The sequence below is a fragment of the Aquarana catesbeiana genome, linkage group LG06, assembly GCF_042186555.1.
Source record: "Aquarana catesbeiana isolate 2022-GZ linkage group LG06, ASM4218655v1, whole genome shotgun sequence".
Classification (NCBI taxonomy): Eukaryota; Metazoa; Chordata; class Amphibia; order Anura; family Ranidae; genus Aquarana; species Aquarana catesbeiana.
In genome coordinates, this window is record NC_133329.1 from 71,465,944 (window position 1) to 71,493,454 (window position 27,511).

Below are 27,511 nucleotides of genomic sequence, written 5' to 3' on the forward strand. Positions count from 1 at the left end.
TAAAGTGAATGTCAGGGGCCAGAGGAGTATGCCCCAGGGACACATGGGGGAGTAAGGGAGGACATCGGAGGAGAGCCAGTAACCCGGCAATGTGGGAGGAAGAAGCCAAGACCGCACGGGGGGCATCTATGACCCACGTACCCCCACACACCTTTGGGGGGACGAGGGGCATTCCCGTCGATCATGCAGTGAGCCAGGCATGACAGCCACAAAGCATCAATACAATTCAATTAGGATATGAAAACTTCATAAAAGAGCAAAATGATTCAAATACAAAGTCTATATACATAGTTTAATGCAATAGAGTAAATGAATAGTGACTAATGAAACGTAAATAAAGGAGGGGGAGAAAAAAGGGAATTCAAAGCCAAAAAAAGGGGGAAAAAAGGATTTTTTTGGGGTCGCGGATATATGATATGACTATATAGTGGGGAAGGAGATTTGAGGGAGATGCAAACAAAAAATAATATGAGTATGTTTCATCCACATTTAGCTCAAGCTTCATTATAAAAATGATTTAAAACTTATGTACTCGTTTAACCCCGGAAATTTTGTTGCTTCAAGGGTGTGTATCCACTTGGTTTCAAGTTGGAGTAATTTTTGATCAATGTCCCCCCCCAATGTGTGGGGGGACATGCTCCAGAGCAGTAAAACTGATCATCTGGGGGTTATAGTTGTGACTCAGTGCCACATGTCTATTGATAGCAGTGGATGTGGTGTGTTTGTAAATAGGTTTTATGTGGTCCCTGATTCGTATACAGAAGGGTCGTTTAGTTTTTCCGACATAAAAGTATCCACATCGACATGTGGCTAGATACACTACTCCTATGGTTTGGCATGTGATTGTGTGTTTGATTATATGGATATGACCGTTCGGAAGCGGTGTCTCTTGCGAGTCATATATGAATTCACATGTCACAATTTCCACATGGAAACGTGCCGAAGGTACTCAAGGCCAAGGTTGATTTTGGGGAATGGTGGCTGATTATTAGACGATCCTTCAATGACGATGAACGTCTATAAGTAATGTCCGGAAGAGGTTTAACCGGTTCCCGACCGTCGCACGCCGATGTACGTCGGCAGAATGGCACGGCTGGGCAAATGGGCGTACCTGTACGTCCATTTGAATTCCCCGCCGTGCCATTGCGTGCGCGCCGGCCGCCGGCGGGCGCCGGCCGGGAGCTCCATGAGTTGGGCCGCGGGTCCCGCGGACTCGATCGCCGTGGGGATACCCGCGATCGCCTCACGGAGAGGACGAACGGGGAGATGCCGTTGTAAACAGCATCTCCCCGTTCTGCCTAGGGACAAGTGTCACTGGATCTTTGCTCCCTGTCATCGGAGCAGAGATCAGTGACGTCACGCACACAGCCCATCCCCCTACAGTTAGTAATCACTCCCTAGGACACACTTAACCCCGCCCCCCTAGTGGTTAACCCCTACACTGCCAGTGTCATTTACACAGGAATCAGTGCATTTTTACTCGCACTGATCGCTGTATAAATGACAATGGTCCCAAAAATGTGTCAAAAATGTCCGACATGTCCGCCATAACGTCGCAGTCACAATAAAAATCGCTGATTGCCGCCATTACTAGTAAAAAAAAAATTATTAATAAAAATGCCATAAAACTATCCCCTATTTAGTAAACGCTATAACGTTTGCGCAAACCAATCAATAAACGCTTATTGCGATTTTTTTTACCAAAAATATGTAGAAGAATACAATCGGCCTAAACTGAAGAAAAAAAATGTTTTTTTATATATTTTTGGGGGATATTTATTATAGCAAAATGTAAAAAATAATGCGTTTTTTTCAAAATTGTCGCTCTTATTTTGTTTATAGCGCAAAAAATATAAATCGCAGAGGCGATCAAATACCACCAAAAGAAAGCTCTATTTGTGGGAAAAAAAGGACGTCAATTTTGTTTGGGAGCCATGTCGCACGACCGCGCAATTGTCAGTTAAAGCGAGGCAGTGCCGAATCGCAAAAATTGCTCTGGTCAGGAAGGGGGTAAAATCTTCCGGGGCTGATGCGGTTAATATATTTTTTGATTGTGGTGTCTGCTGTAAGCAGGGGCCAAAATCTGTTAAGAATATTCCTTACTTGTTTATGGTCTTTGGAAAATTGAGTGATGAGGCGGACTGGTTGAACAGTATCTCGATTCCTAGTGGAAAAGATGATTTTTTTCCGGTCAAGTTTTTTGACCCTATTGAAGGAACATTTGAGCAAAGTGTGACTGTATCCTCTATTTCTGAGTCTGAAATAAAGGTCCTGGGAAGCTTTGAAGAAATCAGTCTAATGTGATGGCTGGTGAATGAGGCCCTAGCACCGGTTAACATGATGTGGGATGATCTGTAGTTATGCATGACAACCACAAGGCACTTTATCACTTCCATACAACTTTGTAATTATAATTGTTGCCATTGTATTGTCTGATCATTATCCTTTTTTGTTATAGAATTCCAAGATAAGAATACAGGTATTACCAACTGTCCCTGAGGAACCCTTTTTAGGCGAAACATGTAGGACTTCATATACCTGTTCACATGACCTGCCATCACGCCATAGGCGAGTTTGTGTGATACTATTGCTCAGTTGGCTTTTTATCTATTTGTATAATTTTTGTATTGCTCACACCATTGATATGTATGTTTGTACATCTCTTTTTAATTATATGTGAACAAACTATTGTTATTTTATCCTATGGATTTCAATTATTGGCTGGCACCGTGATAATCCCTTAACCCTTCTTCTGACCATTGTATGGTCCTCAATAATGCAACATATCCCTGTGAGTCCAGAGATCCGCGGCACTGGTCATTTCTGTCTAAGTCGCCATTTTACAGAAGACCAGTTAAAGAAGAACCAAGAGGCAGAGCCCGGGTGGCAATGAAAGCGGCTGCAATAGAAATGGAGCTCCGTTTCTATTGGCCGCTTTCTTGCCACCCAGGCTCTGCCTCCTGGTTTTGTAAAAGGCGCGGAGACGAGCACAGTGAGTCCTGAGCGGCGTCGAGGCCCGATGGAGAGTCCTGGGTCCGTGCTATGCCTGTCTGACTGAGACTCAGCTGTCTCTCTCACTGGCTGCCTCCTATCACATTGTGCCGCCCGGAGAGTCAGTGACAGTTTGAGCAAGTAACTCTTTGGGTGGCTGAACAGGTGCATGAATGGGGGGGGCGGTACTCCTAGGGGGTTAATTGTCCTGGGGGGTCTGTACTCCTGGGGGGGTGAATTCTCCTGGGGGGGGTCTGTACTCCTGGGGGTGTGAATTGTCCTGGGGGGTCTGTACTCCTGGGGGGGTGAATTGTCCTGGGGGGTCTGTACTCCTGGGGGGGGTGAATTGTCCTGGGGGGGTCTGTACTCCTGGGGGGGTCTGTACTCCTGGGTGGGTGAATTGTCCTGGGGGGTAATTGTCCTGGGGGGTCTGTACTCCTGGAGAGGGTCTGTACAGTTGGAGGGGGTTGAGTTGTCCTGGGGGGGTCTGTACAGATGGGGCTGGTTTGTCCAGGGGGGTCTGTACTGATGGAGGAGGGCCTGTACTGAGGGAGGACAATGGGGGGAGGGGGGTAACGCCATGTTTTTCCGCACCACATGACACCAACCCTAGTGACGCCACTGGTACCTGGGGACAGCTGATGTAAGGAGGGATTCTACTGGGAATGCCTGATATAAGTTGGGACTCTACTGGGGGCACCTTATGTAAGGAGGGACTCTACTGGGAATGCCTGATGTAGGGAGGGACTCTACTGGGGGCACCTGATGTAAGAAGGGACTCTACTGGGAATGCCTGATGTAAGGAGGGACTATACTGGGAATGCCTGATGTAAGGAGGGACTCTACTGGGAATGCCTGATGTAAGGAGGGACTCTACTGGGGGCATCTGGTGGCAGGCGACGTGGCTAGTGACACGCTCGGGGGTCCCACTGATTCTGCATTATGGTGAGTTGAACTATTTAATTTTATATTACAATGTAATAATAGAAATAATGCGCTTTAATCATCCTGGCACTATAACAACCATGGTGCCGGGATGATTGAAGCGCTAACACCAGGTGTTGGGAGTATCTGTTGATTGTTAAACTTTCTGGAATACATATATTGCTTCTTTCTTTCTTTCTTTCTTTCTTTCTTTCTTTCTTTCTTCTCAGACTTGAACCACTCCCCCTTTGAGCCACGCCCTTTAAGCCATGCCCACTATTTATTTTAAGCCCCACCATTTTTTTGTGGGGGGGGGGCGGCCATACAACATTTTGCTATGGGGCCCTGTGATTTCTAGTTACGCCCCTGTTTCCAGGGTACCATGGTAACACCCCTCAGCGGCAGGTCCATGACATCCGGCATTCACAGTGTGTCCTCAGTCCTATAAATACTAGTAAATAAAATTCATAACTTCTAGGATTTTGATTTGTAAATCTTTAACGTTAGTCTGTCGAAATTCAAAACATTTGGTAAGAAGCAACCTATATTGCTTTGCATAATACTTATCAAAAGAAATGGGCAGTGACCCTCTTGGACAACTACGGCTGTCAAAGAATCTTTAGCATCTCTCTCACTTCTGCATGTGTCAGATGCCTGGTCCCCTGATGCATGCTGTAGTTCTACCTGTGACCCCAATGTCTGCTGTGTCCAGCAGTGGTGTAGAGGCTTGCAGATGGAACCACACACTGAACCAGCACTGGGAAAGCTACTTGCATGAGGGTTAAAGTGTTCTGAGCTGAAGAAGCTGCTTGGGTGAGAGTGGCAAAAAGTCTTCAGCCTTACAGAGGAATAGTCCGGTTGAATGTGACCAACTTCTGTTAACCTTTCCCAGGGGAATTACCGATATATTTCATATTTTTCTTTTGCAGCTACACCTGAACTCCAGCAGCCAATACAACTATCAGTCACAGACTCCGGGGATGTGGTGGGTTGTTTAACCCTTATAAACTTTTACCCCCAAGATATAACAGTTAATTGGACCTGCAATCCCATCCAATACAAAGAGAACATGCCAGAGAACAAGGTCATTGGCAATCAAAATGGCACATTTAGACTTGACAGTCAATATAAAATTCCAGGAAAACTCCTAGAGAACACAGAATTTATCATGAAAGTCACATGGAAACATGAAACCATGGAAAGGCCAGAATACAGAGAGATCTCCATACAAGATCCAGGTGAAGTATAACATTAAATGACCAGGCACACCATAGGACAATCAAGACAAGGTGACAGGTCCTCTTGTTGCTCCACCATTCACCAGTGAAATGGTGCTTTGTTCCTTCATTTGAGCTGTCATAGATACCCGATGCTTCCAGGCATGGGGAGGCATGAGACCTTCACCCTTCCTTCACATGATGGGGGAGAGAGTCGTTAAATCGGTTGTTACTCCAACATTTCCGATTCCTGATATGTGGCTGCTGTACCATGCACGTGTATGGAAAAGTATCCTGTTCTGTTTGTATTGCTTCACACCCCACTGTACAGCCATTCACAATTCCTCTCAGTGTGCTGCTGCTTCTCCTCCTCCCAGCTCTAATGCAGCTGAGAACATAGGAAATGTGATACATTATTAAAAAGGGGGCACAAGGTATTTATATATTTTTTTCATATCTATACAAAAATGTTTTGCCTTTCAATTCTATTTTAAACTGAATGGGTTGTTTTACAAGGTGGTTGACTACTGCCCAGATTTTGAAATCGAGTGGTGAGGAGCTCCGTGAAGGTGAGTATTGCTGGTTAGTCCAGCCTGCATACGGATGCTGGCTCAGTGAAAAGTTCCAATATGCAGCTGATATGACCAAACCTACTATTCTCTTGTTGACAGAGCTAAGTGAAGGTTAGTATGCAGATTCTCATTCTCATGCCCCGACTCAGCGGGGCATAAGTCGGGGATCCCTGCTTAGACAAAACAGAAGGCACCCATGTGAAAGAGGCCATAAATTTAGTAATGTCCTATGTGTAAATTCATATAATTATATGTAGGTCATCGCCAGCAGTGCCGGCCCCTCTCTCCACTCCACCCCTTATATGGTAATGGATAGATTCATGCATTGCTTGAAACTATCCACGGCCTCCGCAGACACCCCCTATTCATGCGTCCGGCCCCTTTCAGGGCACCGGGTGAATGAATTACAGCGACTGGGTTTTTTTTTTTGAAGCACCTGATTAGAGCCAGAGGCTCTAATAGGCTTCAAAATCAGGTGGGCTCGGGATGCAGAGGATGCGCTCTGATCCTACGCATGTGTGTTACAACAGTGAATGAATATTCGCTGTTGAAACACTGATCCTCAACCCGGCCAATCAGAAGCGGGTGTGAGACCTGTTTTCCGATAGGCCGAAAAGAGAAGACTCCCTTTTGGCCGCCGAGGAGGAGGGAGGAAACGGAAGCCGCCATGATGACCCGGAGAACAAGAGGCCGCAGGAGGACAGCAGGAGAACGGGAGGCCGATGAGCAGGGGAAGCCGCTGGTGATGGGGTAAGGGCTACCGACTGACCCAGGGGGGTGGCATATTGTTTGCTGCCCCCCAAAAAAATATTCCAATGGCTGCCACTGATCGCCAGCGTGAATCAGGCCTAACTGTTCCCTACTTTATAAAAGACTATAAAAAAATTTCTGCTTTTACATTTTTATACATACACTTATTTAGGGCTCATTTACAGTAGTGACTAGGACTGCCAATGAAAAACAATCTGTGTTCAAATTGCTTTTCAGAGGTGTTTGACAGGCAGTGAGGAGGTAATATGTCGCCTTTTTCTTGCCTGCTTGAGCCCCTAAAGGCTGCATCACCGTGTCACGTGTAATTGTGGGGAGGTTGCAGTGTGGCCCCATTCACTTAAAGGCAGTACTGCCCATGAAATGTGACAGAGGTTATAATTCCTGTCATAGCAATGTGTACACCCCTGGCTGCTGCCTTTAGAGCTAATGGGAGAACGGGTGGGAGAGGGGTGCTAAAAATTTGTCTCAACTGTGTGCTTTTTTTCGCCTTTAACAGTGTAATATAGATCAAAGAGTGGAAACGACTGGATTATGGTATTATACATGCAGTATATAGGTAATGATGTATAGGCTAGTAGAATGATTCGATCCTGATGTGGGGTAGTTGTATAGTGTATATTTAGTGTGGATGTATTACTACCTGAAAAGGGTTTTGGGAGGGGATAATATAATATAATATAAATTGGACTTCAATGTTTTCAGTGGAGAAATCTAAAATTGAGGACAAGTGAAATAAAAGATGAGGTTAGGAGGAGCAGGGTGTAAGACAAAGTATATATAGTACTGTGCAAAAGTTTTAGGCAGTTGTGAAAAATGCTGTAAATTAAGAATGCTTTTAGAAAGAGAAGTGTTATTCATTTATTTTTCATCAATTAACAAAATGGAAAGTAAATGAACAGAAGAGAAATGCAAATCACATCAATATTTTGTGTGACCATCCTTTGCCTTCAAACCAGCATCAATTCTTCTGGGTACACTTACACACAGTTTTTGAAGGAACTCGGTGGGTAGCAGTGATGCCAACCTACCAGATTGAAATTTACTGACACGACACCCAAATTTTCTGGCAAAGCCAAGTTTTTACTGGCATTTCCAAAAGTTACAAAATTTAGTTTTAAGTACAAATTTTAGTATTTAGGCTACAAACAAATACAATATGCAATTAGCAATGTGATTTAAGGTATTAGGGCAAAAAACATATTTCTTATTTTAATTTCGATATAGTAAGTAAGTAGCTCAGGGACAGGACTCAGAAGGGCAAGAAATTGGAATAGGAAGGCACACACACACACACACAAATTTGACTCTTGGTACCTTCAGTCCACTCCAGTCTAAACAGCACTGACAGTCCCGCTCCCGACCTACCCTGCTCCTGTCCTGCAGACCCACACACGAGGCTCTGGCCGCTCTGCTTGGCTCCCTTGCACTATGACATCACATGACACACTCGGGCACCGCCTCCACCAGAGCTGCCCAAACACACTGTAGCAGGCACTCGGATGGTCTGGGCCAGGCTCTGGACCCTGCCGAACATCACAGCCATATTTTTACTGGCAACTTTTTCCTTTTACTGGCATTTACTGGCAGAAGAAAATTTCCTGTTTTTTACTGGCTGCCAGTAAAAATACTGACGGTTGGCAACACTGGCGGGTAGGTTGTGCCAAACATTTAGGAGAACTAACTTCAGATCTTCTGTGGAAGTAGGCTGCCTCAGATCCTTCTGTCTCTTCATGTAATCCCAGACAGACCTCACGATCATGAGATCAGGATTCTGTGGGGGTCAAACTATCACTTACAGGACTCCTTGTTTTTCTTTACACTGAAGATAGTTCTTAATGAAATTGGCTGTATGTTTGAGGTGGTTGTCCTGCTGCAGAATAAATTTGGGGCCAATCACATGCCTCCCTGATGGTATAGCATGATGGATAAATATCTGCCTGTATTTCTCAGCATTGAGGACACCATTGATCCTGACCAAATCTTCTTCCATGAAGACCACTTTTGGCAGTGGATGGGGGTACCCGGGCCCCACTGGTTTCCCTAGTTCTGTGCTGATGGCACTGCTGGACATCTTCTGATGTGGAAGGGAAGTAAGCATGATGTGTTTTTCATCTGCTGCATTAAGTTTCCTTGGCTGACAACTGCGTCTCCGGTCCTCAATGTTGCCTGTTTCTATGTGCTTTGGTAACGTTACCTTTACATGCATAATGAAGTATAATTCTGTTTTTATGCTCTATGAATAATCTGCCAACTAGTTTACTGGAGAAGTGTTTATGGTTATTGAACCATTGCTCACCATTATCCTCCCAGCTCCTGAGTGCTGTCAGTTTTGTGTGTTTTCAGTCTCCTAGCATCCAATCCTATGCTACTGGATGGCAGCACAGTTGAGCTGTGACAACGTAGGGTGACTTTTCAGTCAGTAGCACCTGGACTGTCTCTATATGCCCAGTCTCTATATATTTTACATAGATGCGTCACACACAGAGTGACATATTTCAGGCATTTCTTTCTTTTAATTTTCATAATTATGGCTTACAGCTAGTGAAAACCCAAAATTCAGTATCTCAGAAAATTTGAATATTGCATAAGACTAGGGATGAGCTTGATGTTCAGATCAAACATGAGTTTGACTCGAACATTGGGTGTTCGCCCGTTCGCTGAATATCGAACATTATGGGGCGTTCGCGGGAAATTCAAGCGCCCGCGGAATTCCCCAAAATCATGGCCCAGGGGGACTAATGCCGCGTACACACGAGCGGACTTTACGGCAGACTTTGCCCGGCGGACGGGATTTCGTAGGACAATTAGATCGTGTGTGGGCTCCAGTGGACTTTGTTTTCTCTAAAGTTGGACGGACTTAGATTTGAAACATGTTTTAAATCTATCCGTCAAACTTGAGTCCGGTCGAAAAGTCCGCTCGTCTGTATGCTAGTTCGACGGACAAACAGCCACGCTAGGGCAGCTATTGGCTACTGGCTATGAACTTCCTTGTTTTAGTCCGGTTGTACGTCATCACGTACGAATTCGACGGACTTTGGTGGATTGTGTGTAGGCAAGTCCGTTCATTCGGAAAGTCCGTCATAAAGTCCGTCGAAAAGTCCACCAGGCAAAGTCTGCCGTAAAGTCCGCTCGTGTGTACGCGGCATTAGTCCACATCCCACACTATATAAGGCAGCTTACATGGCGGCCCTGTGTAGTGTTGTTGGCGTGGACGGAGACATAGCTTGATTTAGATTAAGCAGGCAGGTTATTCAGTTAGTGGCAGTGTATTTAATATATATACAGTCAGTCTAATATATATATATATATATATATATATATATATATATATATATACTCTGCAGAATCCAGTCAGTGTAGACTAGAGATCTACATTCTAAAGTGCATTCCCTGGTGTACTATTTCTAATCTACTTCAGGTGGTGTATTTTATATATATAGACAGTCTAGTATATATATATATATATATATATATATATATATATATATATATATATATACTCTGCAGCATCCAGTGTAGCGTATATCTACAGTGCATTCCGTGGTGTACTGTTTCTACTACTTTTCTGGCGTACACAGCACACAAAACAGTGCAACCGTAGTGCAGTTGCTACTTCTTTTCTGGTGTTGTGCACAGCACACAATACAGTGCAACCGTAGTGCAGTTGCTACTACTTTTCTGGCGGTGTACACATTACTTAATACACTGCAGCCGTATTGCAGTTGCTACTACTTTTATGGTGGTGTACACATCACACAATACAGTGCAGCCGTAGTGCAGTTGCTACTATTTTTCTGGTGGTGTACACAGCACACAAAACAGTGCAACCGTAGTGATGTTGCTGCTACTTTTCTGGTGGTGTACACAGCACACAATACAGTGCAACCGTAGTGCAGTTGCTACTACTTTTCTGGTGGTGTACACAGCACACAATACAGTGCAACCATAGTGCAGTGGCTACTACTTTTCTGGCGGTGTACACAGCACACAAAACAGTACAACCGTAGTGCAGTTGCTACTACTTTTCTGGTTGTGTACACATTACTTAATACACTGCAGCAGTAGTGCAGTTGATACTACTTTTCTGGTTGTGTATACAGCACACAATACAGTGCAACCGTAGTGCAGTTGCTACTACTTTTCTGGTGGTGTACACATTACTTAATACACTGCAGCAGTAGTGCAGTTGATACTACTTTTCTGGTGGTGTACACATTACTTAATACACTTCAGCCGTAGTGCAGTTGCTACTACTTTTCTGGTGGTGTACACATCACACAATACAGTGCAGCTATAGTGCAGTTGCTCCTACTTTTCTGGTGGTGTACACATCACACAATACAGTGCAGCCATAGTGCAGTTGCTACTAATTTTCTGGTGGTGTGCACAGCACAAAAAACAGTGCAACCGTAGTGCAGTTGCTACTACTTTTCTGGTGGTGTGCACAGCACATAATACAGTGCAACCGTAGTGCAGTTGCTACTACTTTTCTGGTGGTGTACACAGCACACAAAACAGTTCAACCGTAGTGCAGTTGCTACTACTTTTCTGGTGGTGTACATAGCACACAAAACAGTCCAACTGTAGTGCAGTTGCTACTACTTTTCTGGTGGTGCACACAGCACACAATACAGTGCAACCGTAGTGCAGTTGCTACTTTTCTGGTGGTGTACACAGCACACAATACAGTGCAAAAGTAGTGCAGTTGCTACTACTTTTCTGGTGGTGTACACAGCACACAATACAGTGCAACCGTAGTGCAGTTGCTACTACTTTTCTTTTGGTGTACACAACACACAATACAGTGCAGTGTGGTGTTGCCAAACAAAATATACATCATGTCCGGAAGGCCACCAAGGAGAAGCAGATGCTCACAGGCCACTAAAAGAGGGCAAGCAGGCTCTTTGACTACAGTCAACAGTGCTGGTCACGGACATGGTGCACCCTCTACAGGTGGCCGTGGGGCACGCTTTTCTTTTTTTTCTGCTGCTGGCCGTGTTATTGAGCCAGAACATGCAGAAGAGTTGGTGGAGTGGATAACAAAGCTGCCCTCATCCTGTATAAAAGTAAAAAGATCTCGCGCATCAAATCTATCACCTTCTAGTGTAAATAGTGACTAATACGTACAGTGTAACCAAAAGGAAAAAACAATTACACACTGTTTAAAATAAATAAATGTCCTAATGACGTGATATTAAATGAATATAAAAATTGTGAAAATATAAAGTTCAAAGGTGACAAGGTGAATAATCTGGGATCAAATATGTAGAGAAGATGAATAGTCGTTCATAGTGATCTTCATATAGAGAGTCCCGATGTTATCAGGCTCTCAGAACTCTCACCTTAAAAGGAATAAATTCAGGAATCAATGGGTGTCTTTAGTTGACCCTGTATGTTGTAGCGTAGTGGTCATCTGGATTTTGCCTCTGTTGGTGGCTAAATTTATTGCCTTCTCAATCTTCATGTGAGGAAATACCTATTCAAAACACTTTCCACCCAGGCTCCACAAGCCCGGTGGAATGAAGAGAGGGAAAGAGAAAGAAGCCCCCAATAGTGTAGTAGGATGAATAAATCTGTTTTATCTATATCTAAAAAGTGGTCTCTTACATTTAAAAAACGTTAAAATAGCATAAAACAGGAGGAACGGCGTCTGAGGCGCCTCCTTACGTGACTTCCGGTTTGCGTCTGCTCTCTGCCACGTCCTACGCGTTACGTCACCGCTCGTGACTTCATCTGGGGAACCGGATTGGTCAGAGAGGGATGTCCTTTATGTTGCCAAACCGGAAATAGTGTGCCGGCCATTTTCTTGTAGTTCGTTTGTGTGTATCAATGCGGCCATCTTTATGGTGGCTAATATACACAGACGGCGGCCATTTTTAGATGGATCAAGCTAGTGTAAACAGGCGTACTGCTGTACGCAATGGAGTAAAATCATCACTGGTATGGTTTTAATATGTATCGAATAACAGAGAAGTACTAAAGTGATGGGGAGAAGAATCTAAAAGATTGTGATGGGCACGTCAGTCATATACCTTAAGTGGGGTTCCACCCAAAAAACAAAAATACCTGGAAAAATTCTAAAAAAAAAAAACATAAAAACATTTGGATATTTTTTTTTTTTCACTTACCTCTAAATGCCTGTTGCTAGGTGGTCCCTCGTAGTCTGCCTGTTCCTTAGCCTGGGCTGGTGACATCACTTCCCCCTCGGCACAGGAAGGGCTCCGCTCTGCTCCCTCACTCCTATCAATCATCTGGGACCCATTACAGGTCCCAGGTGATTGAGCGGCCAATCACGGTGCGCGGCGCCGCTCGTGCATGCGCAGTGGGTGCCAGGCTGTGAAGCCACAGCCCGGTGCCCACAGTTGAAATGCCGGCGCCGACGAGTCAGCAGCTGCAGTATTTGTAGCTGCTGACTTTTAATTTTTTTTTTTTTTTTGACGGCCCTCCTGGGTGGAACTCCTCTTTAGTACCTAAGGAGATGCCTCTTACACATGTATACATAGTGATAAATCTATATACAAAAACATATTCCATAGTGTACATACATGTTCAATATACACCCATCTCAAAAATAGCTATATTTAAGAAATTAAATTGTGTATGTCCTATAAAATGAATCTAAAATCAGATGGTGTTTAGGGTTTCCCTTTTTTACATTTTGTATGTGTTCCTTAATTCTAACTTTGAGGGCTCTTTTGGTCCGCCCTACATATTGGAGTTTGCAACTGAATTGGAGCACATATACCACCCCCTCGGTATGGCATCCTATAAAATCTTTGATTTTATATGTTTCTCTTGTGGTAGTAGCTGTAAATTCCATCCTTTTGCCCTGGAATTTCTGAGCATGTTTACACGCATAGCAATTTCTACACGGAAAGAAACCTTTTCCCGAAAAGAAGGAATATGGTGCTTGATGGGGAGGTTCTATTACTGATTTCACCACCATATCTCTAATGGTCGGTGCCTTTCTATATATAATATTTGGCAGTTCTGGTAGTATATTGTTAAGATCTTTGTCATTTTTGAGGATAGGCCAATGACGTTGGATGATTTTTGATATTTGTTTGTGCTGTACGTTGTAATCCAGGATTAGACTTGGTGTTTCTTGTTGGAACATTTTCCTAGGGTATGTTTCCAGCATTTTGTTCCTGTCCATATTGTTGACTTCCTGGATTTGTTTATCTATCCATGTATGCTCATATCCTTTTTCCTTGAATCTAGATCCAATTAATTTGGCTTGTTCTTTGTAATCCTCTTCTCTCGTACAATTTCTTTTGATTCGGACAAATTGTCCTTTTGGTATATTGTAAAGCCATGATTTGTGCTGAGCACGTATCGTGGTGTTGTACTATAGTGTATAGCGAACTTACATCCGCCGTGGCTAATAGTGTTCTTCCTTCTAATACTGGTAGTGTGTTTAAAAGCTCTAACACATGTTTCGTGTCTTTCAGGTAGGCTGGTGTGTGTTGTACTGCTGGTTGAATTAACTGGTCCAGGTATTCTCCTACTTGAGACGTGAGGGAATCAATCCCATTCAAGATTGGTCTACCTGGTGGGTTATCTAATGTTTTGTGAATTTTTGGGACAGTGTAGATAACTGGTATCCTGCATGCTTCCGGTATGAGATACTTGGATTCTTTTTTGTTCAATATATCTTTTTTCATTCCCAACTGTATTAGATGTTCTAACTCCTTCTTATATTTATTCGTGGGATTTCCCAATAGTTTGATGTACGTTCTGTCATCCTGTAGTTGTCTTTGTAGTTCACCAAGATATTGTTCCTTTGATTGTATCACAGTTGCTCCTCCCTTGTCGGCTGGGCGCACTATGATATCTTTTCTCTCTTTTAAGGATTTGATGCCTTTCTTAATATGTATAGGATCCGACACTTTTTTAATTTCTAGAGATTCCAGATCTTTTAGTACCAGTTTTTTAAACACTTCTATGTGTTGGTTATCTGAGACTTGGGGGTTAAAAACAGAATTGTTCCGTAATGTGCTATGTGTTATTGTTGGAGAGGTATTTTTTATCGTATTGATCGTTTTGTAGGGGTTAGATAAATAATATTTTTTCACATTTACTTTTCTAATGTATTTGAGTATTCCTATATAGGTGTTGAATTTACTCAAATTGTTGACTGGTGCGTACTTTAATCCTTTGTCTAAAACTGAGAGTTCATCCGATGAAATGGGGTGACCACTGAGATTCACCACATTTTCTCCCACTACTCTCTTTTGCACTTGGATTCTCTTTCCCGCTCTCCGTCCTCTCTTCGCTCTGGGCTGTTTCTTGTTCTGTCTTCCTGTGTTCTTCTCCTGGGTGAGGGGTAAGGATCCTGTGGATGTCTTTGTGGGGTGTGGTCCCTTCTCTCTCTCTCTAAAAAATGCCGCTGTGGATTATATTCATATTCATCTTGGTAGTGTCTAGAGTCATAATGGTATTGATCTTGATAATTTCTGATAGGTTCAAACCTATTGTAAGTTGGTATCAGGGTTCTTTCTGGTTCTCTATATGTGTCCTGGACGTAAGTAGGTCTGTTGTAATCTCTCTGATTTCTATCATTATTTTGCCAGTGGTTATATGGTTTCTTAAAAGGTTTTTTAAATGCTTTCTTCCATTGTTGTTCCGGAGTACGTTGTGCATAGTTGTTAGAATTCCGCTGTTCATACTGTGGTGTTCTAGTTCCCTGTTGTGGCCTAGTATCATTATTTACTTCTCTATCATCCCATCTTGGTGGATTTTGGGCATAGGCTATGGTAGGATCTTGTATTCTCACTTCTCTTTCTGGTGTAGAATATGTTGAACTTGATGGTATTGGATCTGTTTTCTTTTGCCATTTAAAGACTTGTTCTGTTTTATAATCTTCTATGTCCCGTTGGTATTTTTTCATCTTACGTTGTTGTACCTCAAGATCTTTACTAATGAGATCTTTATTAAGTTGTGTGACCAATTTCTTGAAATCTGAAGATTCCTTGTAGGGTTCCAGTTTCAGCTTGATCTCTTCTATTTGTTGTTCTAGTATTCTATTTTTTTTTATATTTTCTTCCTAATAGGAATTTGAGACCTTCTATGCTTTTGCTGTTGAAAAATTCAAACAATTCATCCATTGATTCTTTGTCTGTTAAACCATCATTAGGTGGTAATTCCCACCGTAACCTAGAGAAGTATATAATGATACTAGGCCACAACAGGGAACTAGAACACCACATTATGACCAGCGGAATTCTAACAACTATGCAAAACGTACTCCGAAACAACAATGGAAGAAACCATTTAAAAAACCTTTTAAGAAACCATATAACCACCGGCAAAATAATGATAGAAATCAGAGAGATTACAACAGACCTACTTACGTCCAGGACACATATAGAGAACCAGAAAGAACCCCGATACCAACTTACAATAGGTTTGAACCTATCAGAAATTATCAAGATCAATACCATTATGGCTCTAGACACTACCAAGATGAATATGAATATAATCCACAGCAGCATTTTTTAGAGAGAGAGAGAGAAGGGACCACACCCCACAAAGACAGCCACAGGATCCTTACCCCTCACCCAGGAGAAGAACACAGGAAGACAGAACAGGAAACAGCCCAGAGCGAAGAGAGGACGGAGAGCGGGAAAGAGAATCCAAGCGCAAAAGAGAGTAGTGGGAGAAAATGTGGTGAATCTCAGTGGTCACCCCATTTCATCGGATGAACTCTCGGTTTTAGACAAAGGATTAAAGTACGCACCAGTCAACAATTTGAGTAAATTCAACACCTATATAGGAATACTCAAATACATTAGAAAAGTAAATGTGAAAAAATATTATTTATCTAACCCCTACAAAACGATCAATACGATAAAAAAATACCTCTCCAACAATAACACATAGCACATTACGGAACAATTCTGTTTTTAACCCCCAAGTCTCAGATAACCAACACATAGAAGTGTTTAAAAAACTGGTACCAAAAGATCTGGATTCTCTAGAAATTAAAAAAGTGTCGGATCCTATACATATTAAGAAAGGCATCAAATCCTTAAAAGAGAGAAAAGATATCATAATGCGCCCAGCCGACAAGGGAGGAGCAACTGTGATACAATCAAAGGAACAATATCTTGGTGAACTACAAAGACAACTACAGGATGACAGAACGTTCATCAAACTATTGGGAAATCCCACGAATAAATATAAGAAGGAGTTAGAACATCTAATACAGTTGGGAATGAAAAAAGATATATTGAACAAAAAAGAATCCAAGTATCTCATACCGGAAGCATGCAGGATACCAGTTATCTACACTGTCCCAAAAATTCACAAAACATTAGATAACCCCCCAGGTAGGCCAATCGTGAATGGTATTGATTCCCTCACGTCTCGAGTAGGAGAATACCTGGACCAGTTAATTCAACCAGCAGTACAACACACACCAGCCTACCTGAAAGACACGAAACATGTGTTACAGCTTTTAAACACACTACCAGTATTAGAAGGAAGAACACTATTAGCCACGGCGGATGTAAGTTCGCTATACACTATAGTACAACACCACGATGCATGCTCAGCAACAAAGTGGCTTCTTAGAAAGTATAGCAACTTGATATGTAAACAGAGAAACTATCTTATAAAGTGTCTAGATATTTGCTTGAAGTGCAACTATTTTTGGCATGACCAGGCATATTACAAACAAGCCATCGGCATTGCAATGGGAGCCAAGTTTGCACCAAGCGTGGCTAATGCCTTTATGGCACAGTGGGAAGATCAATCCATTTACGAAGATACCCCAGCGGAACTTACTCTATATAAAAGGTACATTGACGATGTAATTATAGTTTGGAACGGCAAAAGAGAGGCATTAGAACAGTTTTTAAACAAATTGAACACAAACGAAAATAATATTCATCTATCGTGGAACATTGATGAAAGGACAGTGGAATTCCTAGATTTAAAGATCAGTCTGGAAGGAGACAAACTGGTCACTAAAACCTTCTTCAAAAATGTGGACACCAATAGTTACCTCTCTACAGATAGCTGCCATCACAAATCATGGCTTTACAATATACCAAAAGGACAATATGTCCGAATCAAAAGAAATTGTACGAAAGAAGAGGATTACAAAGAACAAGCCAAATTAATTGGATCTAGATTCAAGGAAAAAGGATATGAACATACATGGATAGATAAACAAATCCAAGAAGTCAACAATATGGACAGGACCAAAATGCTGGAAACATACCCTAGGAAAATGTTCCAACAAGAAACACCAAGTCTAATCCTGGATTACAACGTACAGCACAAACAAATATCAAAAATCATCCAACGTCATTGGCATATCCTCAAAAATGACAACGATCTTAACAATATACTACCAGAACTGCCAAATATTGTATATAGAAAGGTACCGACCATTAGAGATATGGTGGTGAAATCAGTAATAGAACCTCCACATCAAGCACCATATTCCTTCTTTTCGGGAAAAGGTTTCTTTCCGTGTAGAAATTGCTATGCGTGTAAACATGCTCAGAAATTCCAGGGCAAAAGGATGGAATTTACAGCCACCACCACAAGAGAAACATATAAAATCAAAGATTTTATAGGATGCCATACCGAGGGGGTGGTATATGTTCTCCAATGCAGTTGCAAACTCCAATATGTAGGGCGGACCAAAAGAGCCCTCAAAGTTAGAATTAAGGAACACATACAAAATATAAAAAAGGGAAACCCTAAACACAACGTATCAAAACATTTTGCAGCAGTACACAATCAGGATCCCATACACCTCCAATTTTGGGGGATAGAAAGATATAAAGGTTCATGGAGAGGTTGTCACAAAATAAGAAGTATTAGTCAAAGAGAGTCATACTGGATACACACTTTGCGTACACTAACCCCCAGAGGTATGAACGTGGAGTTCGACCTAAATTGTTTTCTTAGTAATTTTTAACACTTTAATCTTTTATTTCATTTTACATAAATTTAAGAAATATTTTTATCTAATAAGTTTATGCATATTTATTGATTATATTAATTTATTATATACCATCTGATTTTAGATACATTTTATAGGACATACACAATTTATTGTCTTAAATATAGCTATTTTTGAGATGGATGTATATTGAACATGTATGTACACTATGGAATATGTTTTTGTATATAGATTTATCACTATGTATACATGTGTAAGAGGTATCTCCTTAGGTACTAAGGTATACGACTGACGTGCCCATCACAATCTTTTAGACCTTCTCCCCATCACTTTAGTACTTCTCTGTTATTCAATACATATTAAAACCAGTGATGATTTTACTCCATTTTGTACAGCAGTACGCCTGTTTACACTAGCTTGATCCATCTAAAAATGGCCGCCGTCTGTGTATATTAGCCACCATAAAGATGGCCGCATTGATACACACAAACGAACTACAAGAAAATGGCCCCTGCACTATTTCCGGTTTGGCAACATAAAGGACATCCCTCTCTGACCAATCTGGTTCCCCAGATGAAGTCACGAGCGGTGACGTAACGGCAGAGAGCAGACGCAAACCGGAAGTCACGTAAGGAGGCGCCTCAGACGCCGCTCCTCCTGTTTTATGCTACGTTTTTTAAATGTAAGAGACCATTTTTTAGATATAAATAAAGCAGATTTATTCATCCTACTACACTATTGGAGGCTTCTTTCTCTTTCCCTCTCTTCGTTCCACTGGTCTTGTGGAGCCTGGGTGGAAAGTGTTTTGAATAGGTATATGAATAGGCAATGAATTTAGCCACCAACAGAGGCAAAATCCAGATGACCACTACGCTACAACATACAGGGTCAACTAAAGACACCCATTGATGCCTGAATTTATTCCTTTTAATGTGAGAGTTCTGAGAGCCTGATAACATCGGGATTCTCTATATGAAGATCACTATGAATGACTATTCATCTTCTCTACATATTTGATCCCAGATTATTCACCTTGTCACCTTTGTACTTTATATTTTAACAATTTTTATATTCATTTAAGATCACGTCATTAGGACATTTATTTATTTTAAACAGTGTGTAATTGTTTTTTTCCTTTTGATTACACTGTACGTATTAGTCACTATTTACACTAGAAGGTGATAGATTTGATGCGCAAGATCTTTTTACTTTTATTGATATTGGAGTGTAATGTGAACACTTTTTGATTTTGCTGCAGTCTATATTAGACATTATCACACCACGTTTATTATCACAATTCCCCATTTTGATCATTTTTGATATTTTGTTGTCACCATTCCATTATTTCTCGTTATTAGCGCGAAGGACATTTTCACTTATACCTTGCCCTCATCCTCTGTCACCCAGGCTCAGAGTAGTTTGCCTTCCAATGCAGCTGCCAAAGTGGTCTATTCCACCGGCTCCTTGTCCACAGTCACTCCTTCTGTATCCCCACCCTTATGCACGGAGGAGTCCCCCGAACTATTTGACCACAGTGTCGGGTACATGCTGATGGAGGATGCACAGCGATTAGAAGGCTCTGATGTTGGTTCCCAGGTTGAGGAAGGGAGTAACGTGAGCCTAGAGAGAGGGGGTGCCCAAGAAGGACTAGAAACTGGCAGTCGTGTTCCCCCAGCCACAGCATACTGCCAAGTTTGCTCCAGTGATGAGGAGGGAGGGGATGATGAGGTCACTGACTCTACTTGGGTGCCTGATAGACGAGAGGAGGAGGAGGAGGCACAACTCCAATGAGGCAGGATGTCCTCTAGGGGGCAGCCACCCTACTGCATAACACCGCAGAGCTCCACAGGTGCAGGACACTGCTGACTCCCCGCTGATTTTGAAAAGTTCTTTGGTGTGGGCCTTTTTTGACATATGTGCAGCAGATCCCACTGTTGCTGTTTGCAACCTATGTCTGAAGCGGATCAAGCGTGGCCAGAACAGCAGCCGCTTGGGCACCACATGCTTGACCAGACATATGACGACCTCCCATGCAGTTCGTTGGCAACAGCACTTGAAAGACCCACATCAAAGAAAAAGGCGGACTTCTCCTTGCTCCTCATCTGGGATCTCTAAGCCCACTATACCTCCAGTCCTCTCAAAAACCTGCACTGAGAAGAATGAAGGTATAGCAATAGGTGTCCCAAGTACTTGCAGCAAATCTGCTATCAGTACACCTCCATCTGATTTTAGCAGGCAAATTTTCCTACCCCAGTTGCTAAACCGGAAAAAGAAATTCGGTCCCAGCCATCCGCATGCTCAGCGTCTGAATGCTAGCTTGGCCAAATTCCTATCAGTGCAACTACTGCCGTTTCAGCTGGTAGACTCTGCCCCCTTCCGTGAATTTGTGGAATGTGCTGTACCTCAGTGGCAGGTTCCAAAACGCCATTTTTTTTCACGGAAGGCCATTCCAGCTTTTTACCGGCATGTGGAAGGCAAAGTTTTGGCCTCCTTGCACAGGGCGGTCAGCAGTAAGGTGCATATTACCGCTGACTCATGGTCCAGCAGGCATGGGCAGGGAAGTTACCTTTCCTTCATGACACACTGGGTAAATCTGCTGGCAGCTGGGAAGTATACAAGACAGGGTTCAGTATTGTTGGAGCTTGTTCCACCACCACACCTCCAAAATGCTAGTGATCATTCTGCCACAGCTCTCTCCTCCACCCCCTCCTCTTCTTCTTCCTCTATGGCCTCTTTGTCTGCTTTCTCCTTTGAACCAGTGGTGCTCCGTAAGCGGTCAAGGGCCTACGCAAGCACTCAGGCAAAAAGATGCCATGCAGTGCTTGAGTTGGTCTGCTTAGGGGACAGGAGCCACACTGGGGCAGAGATTCTGTCAGCTCTGCAGGGGCAGGCTCAGAGGTGGTTGACGCCACGCCAGCTTCAGCCAGGAATGGTTGTATGCAACAATGGCACCAACCTTCTCTCCGCTTTTTCGACAGGGACACTTGACACATGTCCCATGTTTGGCACACATCCTGAATTTTGTGGTGGAGCGGTTCTTGAGCAGGTATCCAGGCTTACAGGATCTCCTGAGGCAGGCCAGAAAAGTCTGTGGTCATTTCCGCCGGTCATACAATGCGAGTGCTAGGCTGGCTGACATTCAAAGCGAATGCAACCTGCCCACCAACTGCCTCATATGTGACATGCTCACCAGGTGGAACTCAATGTTGGCAATGCTGCAGCGGCTGCACTCACAGCAGAAGGCCATCAATGAGTACCTGTGTGAGTATGGCACCAGGACAGGGTCAGGGGAGCTTGGCTTTTTTTCACCACGCCAGTGGCTACTGATCAAGTATGCATGCACTGTTCTGTCACCATTTGAGGAGCCCACGAGGATGGTGAGCAGTGACAATGCATGCATCAGTGATACTGTCCCTCTTGTCTTCCTGTTGGAGCACACGCCTTGTGGAATAATGGACAGGGCACTTGAGGCAGAACAGCGGGAGGAAAAGGAGGACTTCCTTACCTCTTAAGGCCCCCTTTATCCAAATAACATCCCTGTGGGCCCGCCAAACACACAGGAAGATGAGGAGGAGGATTGTGTCAGCATGGATGCAGATGATAACACTCAGCAGCAGTCTTCAAGGGATGGTTTTCAGTCCCCAGAAACCCAAGGAGTTGTATGTGGTTGGGAGGAGGTAGTTGCTGACAACGTCATCCTCAGTGACCCAGAAGATTCACAATCTAATGTGTCTGCAAACTTACGCTGCATGGCCTCCCTGATTCTGCAAAGCCTGCGAAAGAAACCTAGGATTCGTGGTATCAGGGAGAGGGATCATTACTGGCTGGCAACCCTTCTTGATCCATGTTACAAGGGTAAGGTTGCGGAATTCATCCTGCCTTCGCAGAGGGAGCAGAGGATGAAACATCTTCAGGAGGCCATGAAGAAAATTTTGTGCAATGTGTTTCCAGACCCTGGGAGGTTACAATTTCCTGGTGCTGGACAACGTGTTGCTGAGGCTTCGGTCAGTCAGAGGAAGAGTGGTGGAGAAGGTGGCCGAGAAGTCCTCAGCGCCAAGGTCTGATCGGTTCAAGCAACCATCACCAGTGTCTGCATTACATGGTGCAGGAATATCTTGGGGCAAGAGCAAACTTGGAGACCTTTCCAACAGACCATCCACTGGGTTACTGGGTCTTGAGGATGGACCACTTGCCAGAACTTGCTCAATATGCAATTGAGCTCCTGGCCTGTCCTGCATCCAGCGTTCTTTCTGAACGCACATTCAGTGCTGCTGGAGGCTTTGTGACGGATCATAGAGTGCGCCTGTCCACAGACTCTGTTGATAGGCTCACATTCATAAAAATGAATCAGTCTTTGGAGCAGCAGCAGCTATCAAGCACCTGATCCTGATGTAACTGATTGATTTTTCTATGGATGTGGGATCCCTTGAAGACTGCCTATGCTGAGTGACTATCCTATTCCTTCTCAATCTTGATGATGTTAGCTTTCAACAATATTTTTAGTTTAGGGCACCACCACCACTGCCTAAGGCCCAATTTTTCTGCCCCTGTTTAACAGGGGCATGTAATTACAATTTTTGATCAAATATTTCATAGCAGGGCCCGTTCCTGCGCCCAACAAGCGTAACTGTCAGGGGTTACAGTGTTGTGGCATCACCACCCCCACTGCCTAAGGCCCAATTTTTTTTCCCCTGTTTAACAGGGGCATGTAATTACAATTCTTGATATATTTCACAGCAGGGCCCGTTCCTGCGCCCAACAAGAGTATCTGTGAGAGGTTACAGTGTTGTGCACCACCACCACCACTGCCTAAGGCCCAATTTTTCTGCCCCTGTTTAACAGGGGCATGTAATTACAATTCTTGATACTATATTTCATAGCAGGGCCCGTTCCTGCGCCCAACAAGAGTATCTGTGAGGGGTTAAAGTGTTGTGGCACCACCACCACCACTGCCCAAGGTCCAATTTTTCTGCCCGTTTAACAGGGGCATGTAATTACAATTCTTGATATAATATTTCATAGCAGGGCCCATTCCTGCGCCCAACAAGAGTATCTCTGAGGGGTTACAGTGTTGTGCACCACCACCACTGCCTAAGGCCCAATTTTTCTGCCCCTGTTTAACCACTTAAGGACCGGAGCATTATGCTGCTTAAGGACCAGAGGACTTTTTCCAATTTGGCACTGCGTCGCTTTAACTGCTAATTGCGCGGTCATGCAATGCTGTACCCAAACTAAATTTGCGTCCTTTTCTTCCCACAAATAGAGCTTTCTTTTGATGGTATTTGATCACCTCTGCCATTTTTATTTTTGCGCTATACACGGAAAAAGACCGAAAATTTTGAAAAAAAATGATATTTTCTACTTTTTGTTCTAAAAAAAAATCCAATAAACTCAATTTTAGTCATACATTTAGGCCAAAATGTATTCGGCCACATGTCTTTGGTAAAAAAAATGTCAATAAGTGTATATTTATTGGTTTGCGCAAAAGTTGTAGCGCCTACAAACTAGGGTACATTTTCTGGAATTTACACAGCCTTTAATTTATGACTGCCTATGTCGTTTCTTGAGGTGCTAAAATGGCAGGGCAGTACAAAACTCCCACAAATGACCCCATTTTGGAAAGTAGACACCCCAAGGAAATTGCTGAGAGGCATGTTGAGCCCATTGAATATTCATTTTTTTTGTCCCAAGTGATTGAATAATGACAAAAAAAAAAAAATTACAAAAAGTTGTCACTAAATGATATATTGCTCACACAGGCCATGGGCATATGTGGAATTGCACCCCAAAATACATTTAGCTACTTCTCCTGAGTATGGGGATACCACATGTGTGGGACTTTTTGGGAGCCTAGCCGCGTACGGGGCCCCGAAAACCAATCACCGCCTTTAGGATTTCTAAGGGCGTAAATTTTTGATTTTACTCCTCACTACCTATCACAGTTTTGAAGGCCATAAAATGCCCAGATGGCATAAACCACCCCCAAATGACCCCATTTTGGAAAGTAGACACCCCAAGCTATTTGCTTTGAGGCATGTTGAGTCCATGGAATATTTTATATTTTGACACAAGTCGCGGGAAAGTGACAATTTTTTTTTGCACAAAGTTGTCACTAAATGATAAATTGCTCACACAGGCCATGGGCATTAGGGGAATTGCACCCCAAAATACATTTAGCTGCTTCTCCTGAGTATGGGGATACCACATGTGTGGGACTTTTTGGGAGCCTAGCCGCGTACGGGGCCCCGAAAACCAATCACCGCCTTCAGGATTTCTAAGGGTGTAAATTTTTGATTTCACTCTTTACTGCCTATCACAGTTTCAGAGGCCATGGAATGCCCAGGTGGCACAAACCCCCCCCAAATGACCCAATTTTGGAAAGTAGACACCCCAAGCTATTTGCTGAGAGGCATGGTGAGTATTTTTCAGCTCTCATTTGTTTTTGAAAATGAAGAAAGCCAAGAAAAATTTTTTTTTCTTTTTTCAATTTTCAAAACTTTGTGACAAAAAGTGAGGTCTGCAAAATACTCACTATACCTCTCAGCAAATAGCTTGGGGTGTCCACTTTCCAAAATGGGGTCATTTGGGGGGGTTTTGCCACCTGGGCATTCCATGGCCTCCAAAACTGTGATAGGCAGTGAAGAGTGAAATCAAAAATTTACGCTCTTAGAAAGCCTGAAGGCGGTGCTTGGTTTTCGGGGTCCCATGCGCGGCTAGGCTCCCAAAAAGTCCCACACATGTGGTATCCCCGTACTCAGGAGAAGCAACAGAATGTATTTTGGGGTGTAATTTCACATATTCACATATTCCCATGGCATGTTTGAGCAATATATCATTTAGTGACAACTTTGTGCAAAAAAAAAAAAAAAAAAATTGTTAATATGATACCAAGATGATACCTAAACCTGCAGGCATCATTCTGGTATAACCACTCAAAGTTGTTAATGGCGTACCTGAAGACAAAAAAATGGTTAACAATAAAGCACAGTAAACGGTAAAGTATAAAAAATTGCATACCTGAAAAGCAAACATGATAAAACATAATAACAATAAAACATTGCAGAATAGAATACAGTAAAAAAGAGCAGAACAATAGAGAGAGAATAGAGAGAGAACAATAAAACGACAACTATTTTTTTTTTTTTTTAGATTTTTGTTTGTGTTTTTTTTTTTTTTTTACACTTTTTTTTTGTAACTGTAACTTTTATAACTGTAACCGGTTCCAAGTTCGGGTCTCTCAAAATGCGATGGCATCTTGGGAGACCCTGTGAAGGTGCGCCTAGTCTGTGGAATGCTGTACCCTACGCTAATACTCAACTATTGTATGGTAGCGTTCAAAACATTCACCAATGCAAAGACCAGGATTGTCAGGACAGGAGGGACAATAATAGCGGGTGTCACGCCTATATCCGCGCTTGCTGCAGACACGACATCTTTTTTGGGGGGGTTCGTTGGGTAGGGGTACTCGGGAGGACATAAAGAAAATGCCTCTCATGCAGCCGACTGCATTTGGTTGGGGATGTGAATGTGGGAAGTACGGGTGCTGTAGAAGCGGTGGGTTCCCAATTAGGATTGGCGAATGCAGCAGGAAGGGCATTATGGGCACAGCGGGCCTGTTTGTCTTCTTCTTGGTGGCAGCGGGACAATACTTGTGCCTGCCACCTCACCAGGTTGAACTGCACTTATGGGACTCGCCACGTCACCACATGTTACTGCAGTGCTGGTTTGACTACGACCGGGGTGTACTAGGCCGCTGATGCTTGCCAGTTCACCAAAACGCTACCAAAAAAACTGTTAGCAATCGCAGGGATCAGGCCTGACTCTGCGAACGCTGCAGTTATGCGTTTAGTGTTTTGTAAGTGACAGTGATCAATCGATACTGCACTTGGGTGGGCTGGGCTGGGCCGGGCGGAGGGGCAAAACGCAGGTGCTAGCAGGTATCTGGGCTGATCCCGCTAACACTGCGTTTTTGGGAACCCTAAACTGCTGGGGATGCTAGTATAGATCTGATCGGATCAGATATTGATCCGATCAGATACTATACCACTAAGGGAGGTGTACGGTGCGTGCGTGGGTGTTAGCGGTACTGGCACTAATCTGACGCTGCCTGGGGCTGGTGCTTACCAGTTCACCAAAATGCTACCAAAAAAACTGTTAGCGATCGCAGAGATCAGGCTTGACTCTGCGAACGCTGCAGTTATGCGTTTAGTGTTTTGTAAGTGACAGTGATCGATCAATACTGCACTTGGGTGGGCTGGGCTGGGCCGGGCGGAGGGGTAAAACGCAGGTGCTAGCGGGTATCTGGGCTGATCCCGCTAACGCTGCGTTTTTGGGAACCCTAAACTGCTGGGGACACTAGTATAGATCTGATCGGATCAGATATTGATCCATTCAGATACTATACCACTAAGGGAGGCGTATGCTGCGTGCGTGGGTGTTAGCGGTACTGGCGCTAATCTGACGCTGCCTGGAGCGACGCATATCACCGCCGGGCGATCAGGGGGCTAAACCTTTATTCGGTAATAAACGGCGGGTGCCCTGACACTATAAAAAATAAACGGACTAACCAGCGTCACCCGTAACGGTTATACGGTGATCACTGGTGAAAGGGTTAACTAGAGGACAATCAAGGGGTTAAAACATTTATAAGATAGTATATGGGGGTCCCTGTCGCTATAAAACGCTGACGGCGAACCTAAATATTTACGTCCCTAACTAGCGTCACCAGTGACACCAATACAGCGATCAGAAAAATTATCGCTTAGTGACACTGGCAACAGGGGGTGATCAAGGGGTTAAAACTTTATTAGGGGGGGTTAGGGGGTACCCTAGACCTACAGGGGGCTAATACTACCTGCCCTAACACACTAACTGTCACAAACTGACACCATGCAGTAATCAGAAGAAAAAAAAAAACACTGCTTGGTGTCAGTGTGACAGGGAGGGGGGAGGGGTGATTGGGGGTGTAATGTATGCCTGGCATGTTCTACTGAAGGTGTATGTGTTGTGTAACTCACAGTGATGTCTTCTCTCCTCGGCGCCGGAACGGAAACTGCCGAGCCGAGGAGAGATGACATCACATCCTCTGCCTGTGTGTACTACACACAGGCAGGGGA

General features: G+C 43.5%; 1 protein-coding gene across 2 annotated transcripts in view; it reads left to right on the top strand.

The window, feature by feature from the left end:
• LOC141148597 (uncharacterized) overlaps positions 1-27,511 on the top strand; it is a 406,627-nt gene that overhangs the window by 147,285 nt on the left and 231,831 nt on the right. For both annotated transcript variants that reach the window (XM_073636195.1, XM_073636194.1), the window contains exon 8: positions 4,845-5,153. In XM_073636195.1, coding sequence (XP_073492296.1) covers positions 4,845-5,153 — 309 coding nt within the window. The remainder of the gene's footprint in view (positions 1-4,844; positions 5,154-27,511) is intronic.